The sequence below is a fragment of the Haliaeetus leucocephalus genome, unplaced genomic scaffold (assembly GCF_000737465.1).
Source record: "Haliaeetus leucocephalus isolate CR32 unplaced genomic scaffold, Haliaeetus_leucocephalus-4.0 Scaffold656, whole genome shotgun sequence".
NCBI classification, from domain to species: Eukaryota; Metazoa; Chordata; class Aves; order Accipitriformes; family Accipitridae; genus Haliaeetus; species Haliaeetus leucocephalus.
The window spans coordinates 12,225,718-12,230,790 of NW_010973092.1; the positions used below are offsets into that span (position 1 = coordinate 12,225,718).

Below are 5,073 nucleotides of genomic sequence, written 5' to 3' on the forward strand. Positions count from 1 at the left end.
GGGGCCATGGGGGTGGCAGGCACCGAGCTGCCCGGCGGCAACGTCAGCGCCAACGAGAGCGCCGCCGACCCCACGCTGTCGCGGGACGTGTGGATGGTGGGCATGGGGATCCTCATGTCGGTGATCGTGCTGGCCATCGTCTTCGGGAACGTGCTGGTGATCACAGCCATCGCCCGGTTCCAGCGCCTGCAGACTGTCACCAACTACTTCATCACCTCGCTGGCCTGCGCTGACCTGGTGATGGGGCTGGCCGTGGTGCCCTTCGGCGCCAGCCACATCATCATGGAGATGTGGAAGTTTGGGAACTTCTGGTGTGAGTTCTGGACCTCCTTGGACGTGCTCTGCGTCACTGCCAGCATCGAGACCCTCTGCGTCATTGCCGTGGACCGGTACTTCGCCATCACCTCCCCTTTCAAGTACCAGAGCCTGCTGACCAAGAGCAAGGCGCGCGTGGTCATCCTCGTGGTGTGGGTGGTCTCAGCCCTCACCTCCTTCTTGCCCATCCAAATGCACTGGTATCGGGCAGACCGTGTCGAGGCCATCCTGTGCTACGAGAAGGACACGTGTTGCGACTTCTTCACCAACCAAGCGTATGCCATCGCCTCCTCCATCATCTCCTTCTACCTGCCGCTCGTGGTCATGGTATTCGTGTACGCCAGGGTCTTCCAGGTGGCCAAGAAGCAGTTGCAGAAGATAGACAGGAGCGAGGGGAGGTTTCACACCCAGAACAAGGAGCAGGAGCAGAAAGGGGGAGCTGGGCACCGCCGTTCCTCCAAGTTCTTCTTGAAGGAGCACAAGGCCCTCAAGACCCTGGGCATCATCATGGGCACCTTCACGCTGTGCTGGCTGCCCTTCTTCATCGTCAACATCGTGCACGTCATCCAGGACGACATCATACCGAAGTACGTGTACATCCTCTTGAACTGGCTGGGCTATGTCAACTCTGCCTTCAACCCTTTGATCTACTGCCGGAGCCCAGACTTCAGGTATGCCTTCCAGGAGCTCCTCTGCCTCCGCAGGTCCGCCCTGAAAATGTATGCCAACGGCTACTCAAACAGCAACGGCAAGAGCGACTACAACGAGGAGGACAACGGCTACCCCCTGGCATCGGATAAAACCTGCGACTTGCTCTGCGAAGAGGGTTCCTTCCCTCACCCGGAGGACTTTTTGCACTGCAAAGGTACTGTGCCTAGCGGGTAGCTTCGAGACGCGATGGGCTCTGGCGTGGCACACATCGGTTGTAAAGAGGAGTCTTTCTCTCTAAGGAAAACCCAAACCCCCCGTTAATAATAATAATGGTCCTCTCCTAGAGCGCACCTAAAACCTCATGGCTGCAAGAACCCCCAAACTCGGCAAACCTTCCGCAAACAGGTGGGGGGTTGTCCCGGGCAGGGGCGGGCGGGCTGCTTGCAGTCTGCCTGTTTAGGGGCGCGACCGTGGGTCCCCTGAGCGGGGTGGGGGGTGGACGGGAAATTTAGGGCTGTGCAGAAAGCTCGCCCCCGGAGGAAACTTCCTGGCCGTGGCCGGTGTTGAACTACCTCATGTCCTTACTGTTAGGAGCCGGCGGCTGCTGCGGGAGCTCCGTGCGGGGCGGTGGGAGCGGGGCTGGGGCTGCAGCCGCCCGCCCCGGCGGCAGCCCCGTCTGCGGAGCCGGGCGCCCCGCGGGAGTCCTCCCGGTTCCCTTCTCGTAACCGAGCCGGTGGCCGTGGGACCCCTCCCCGGCCGGGAGGGCAGCCCCGGGCGGTGGTACCAGTGTGGTCCAGCCCAGGGGAGCGTGCGGGGGTGGCATCCTGCGACAAAATCCCCGGGGGAGGGATGGCAGGAGCGGGGCTGAGCGCGGCTCGGTAGGGCTGTGTCGGATCCGCGGCTATTGCCGGCAGTGAGACAGTTTAAACAACGCCCAGAAAAAAACGAACGCTATTTTTGCCAAGTGCTAGAGGACTTTCTGCTGAAATAGTAGTATTAGAAATAAATGGACTGTTTGCCCAGAACGCGAGACTGTGACTGTGGGACTCCGGAATGGGGTACCGGGAAGTCGGGTGAAATGCTGCTACAACCACAGACGGTCCTTTCGTTGAGCTTCCAACCAAAGCTTTTAAACTGCCCGGTTTGTTTAACTACAAGTCTCAAAAGACAGTGAGCCCGAGGAGGTGGGATGGGAGGCGGTTTTTTATTTTCACTGGCAGACTGGAAGCACAGCTCTGGGCGCGGGACGGCTGTAGGTTGGTTGGTTTGTGAAGAGTTTTGGTTTGGGGTTTTTTTTTTCCTCCCCCCCCCCTTGCGGCAGGCTTTGCATTTTGTTCCCGGGTTGCAAGAGTTGGCGGCGGGCGCGCAGGGCTGTCAGGGGGGGCGGCAGACACGGGCGGGCAGGTGTGGGCTGCGGGACGGGGACGGGGACGGGGACGGGGACGGCACTGCTGCCGAGGGCTTGCTCTCTCAATGTCCCTAGCTGGAGGGAAGCAGCGATCGGGGCGGGGGGACGACACACGGGGACACCCCCCCCCCCCCATTGCCTGCACCCTCGGCTGGCCCCGAGGGCCGGGAGGCTGTGCAAGTGCGGGGTCTTTTCGGATACGCTCGGGAGAGGTGCGAGGAAACGGTGCTCACGGGACCTGTCGGCGCTCCGTGGGGCCGCGGTGTCCCGCGGGGGGATGCTCGGGTACGGTGTGTGTGCGGGCTCTTCTCCCCCCCCACTCCCCGCAGTTCCACACACCTGCCCCGCGCCTTGGGGGGGGTTGGCTTGCGCTGCTGCTGGGGGACATGTCGTGGTCAGTTTGGGGATCGGTGGGTCTCCGGCCGAGCTGGCTTTGCAGATCAGTGGGGTGACCAGTTACCCGGGGTGACCCGGAGCTGAGGCCTCTCGGGCTGTTACCCCCCACTGCAAGAGAGGGATTGGGGCAGCACTGGAAGGAAGCAGGGGAGGTCAGAGGCTGGGAGAGGGAACGGAGCAGGGTTTCTGGCTGCCGACGCCTCTTTGCAGTCCCCGTGTGGCCCTGGCTCTCTTGGCTGCTCTAAGAAGGACTTTCCTCAAGGGCCGGTACCGAAAGGGGCAGCACCAGGGAGGGCTGGAGGGGAATCAGTCTCCCCTGGAACCTGGAAGAGCAGTGCAAGGGGGTTTGCTGCTGGTGCTGCTACGGCTGCTGCAAGGTGCAGGGCAGCGACGAACTCCTCGAGCTCTCACACCCCTCGTGGTAAAACCTCACCTGGCTTTTGTGGGGCTGGGGTCTGGAAACTCCTAGTGCTCCCTTCTTTCTTTCCCAAAGCAGTCCTGATCCTGCTTGGAAAGGGTGCTGGGAAGGAGGAACAGCTGTAAGAGCCCTCTCCTCCTCCTCTAGCCCTGTGACGGGGGTGCTGGCTCAGCTCCGCTTGCAGCCTTTCCAGCTCAGTGCTACAGCAGAGGCAGGGAACGTACCCGAGAGCCCTTCCCTCCTGCCTCTTGCTGTCTGCTTTGATGTCTGCGCCTGTCACTGTCCTCACCCGCTGCCTTGCTGGGTTTGTCAGCAGTGCCCAAAGTCCTTTGAGTGTGAGCCACTTGGGCAAAGGAGGGGTGTGATGGCATGGTGCGGTGTGTGAGGCCGCAGGTAGCCAAAAGCATTTGTTCCTCAGATAAACATTAACAGGCTGTCCGAGCAGGGGGAGACCCAGCACAGGACCAGGACCGGCAGTCAGGTGGTGTTTGCTTCATACTGCACAAGGACTGAAATGTCAGAGGCTGGCGTGCTGTGGAGTCGGTGTACACACACACACACGCTCCGTGCGGGCTGTGATTATTATGTGGCACTCAGGGGGAAGTGAAAATTAACCTCTTGATTGTAGCAATCGATATCTCCGGTGTTGTTAAATCTCCTGCATTTTTAATCTTGCCAGTCCCTTGCTGTATTTTGCAATGCCCAGGGGCAGCATAGGTTAGCAGGTAGCAAGGGCACAGAGCGAGGAGGTGTCCCACACCGATAGCCAACTCCCAACTGGGGGCCAGGCCAGCCTACAGCAGGCTCAGCAGTCAAACTCCCACTGGCTGTGGGGCAGGAGCCTCTGGCACAAAGAAATCCAGTGTCCACATTTCAGTTGCTGTCTGTATTTTTACTATTACTAATTATTTGCATTTCAGTAGCACATGTTGTGGACCAGGACTTTGTTGTCCAAATAATTGCTCTATTTGTTTGGCTGGCTATGTTCATACTTCAGATGTTGTGGCTGTATGTAGCCAAAGCTGAGAGATGAGCAAGTGGCTAATTGCAGAACAACTACAGTATCCAGAGTATATGGGTGTGGAAGGGACAGGGGACATTGGGCTGTTTGCACTGGGCAGTTGACCTTGGTACTGCAATGCTCAGCTACAGTGTTAGGAAACCTCAGACTAGCAGGGAAGTCTTGAGTAGTGAAGAACTGATTTCTTTTCTCTAAGGCAACATTAGTAAAACTGGTGAAATATGAACTGTATGGTTCTGGAGGCAGCTGGAACTGAAAGAGAAACATTGGAGGAGAAAATATTGTGGCACCACCAAAGTCAAACCAACAAACCTTTCCTGTTCCATGGTTGAAAAAGAAAAGCTGTGTAGAGGAATCCTTTGGCCTGTTAAAATATTTTATAATATAGTTTTATAGGTACATGCTAGGCATTAAAAAATGGAGCATTGAAGTTGGGATACTAGCTGCTTAAATTGATTTTAGGGTACTTAGGATTTTACACTAGCAGAGAGTTGGCTCAGGTTAAATACATCTGATAAAACACACACCAGTGAGTTCATTTGAGGAAAATCACTGTGACAAAATACCAAATTCTTATTGCAAACAGAGCAGGCTACCTTCTGTGCTGCTGGTTTGTACCTTATGCCACTGCCACAAAGGTGGATAGAGCACAGGTCAGATACTGTCCACCCCCCAGGTGTCAGTGGGTACAGCTAACTGGAACTTTGTGGTACATTCACTGCTTTTAGCTACTTTGGCCAAACAGATTGTTACTGGTTTTAAAGTCTTAGTCAAGATGAGCGTCACAAATGCAACTTTTGTGTTACAAAATACTGCCCTTGCTGTAGGTCCTGCTTGTGATTCTGGCAGCTGTAGTTTCCACAT

General features: G+C 56.8%; 1 protein-coding gene across 1 annotated transcript; it reads left to right on the forward strand.

The window, feature by feature from the left end:
• Window positions 1–6: 6 nt before the first annotated feature.
• On the forward strand, window positions 7–4,093 carry ADRB2 (adrenoceptor beta 2, surface). Its single transcript, XM_010579241.1, has 4 exons — window positions 7–1,196; window positions 1,558–1,774; window positions 2,316–2,339; window positions 3,938–4,093. The coding sequence occupies exons 1-4, from the start codon at window positions 7–9 to the stop codon at window positions 4,091–4,093; spliced, it is 1,587 nt and encodes a 528-aa protein (XP_010577543.1).
• Window positions 4,094–5,073: the final 980 nt, after the last annotated feature.

Excerpts from the sequence above, each read along its gene's own strand:
- ADRB2 (XM_010579241.1), top strand. The coding sequence starts at position 7 with ATGGGGGTGGCAGGCACCGAGCTGCCCGGCGGCAACGTCAGCGCCAAC. Across the intron at positions 1,775-2,315 it reads GTGGTCCAGCCCAGGGGAGC|AGTTGGCGGCGGGCGCGCAG; the intron begins GTGCGGGGGTGG and ends CCGGGTTGCAAG. Across the intron at positions 2,340-3,937 it reads GGCGGCGGGCGCGCAGGGCT|GTGTCCCACACCGATAGCCA; the intron begins GTCAGGGGGGGC and ends CAGAGCGAGGAG.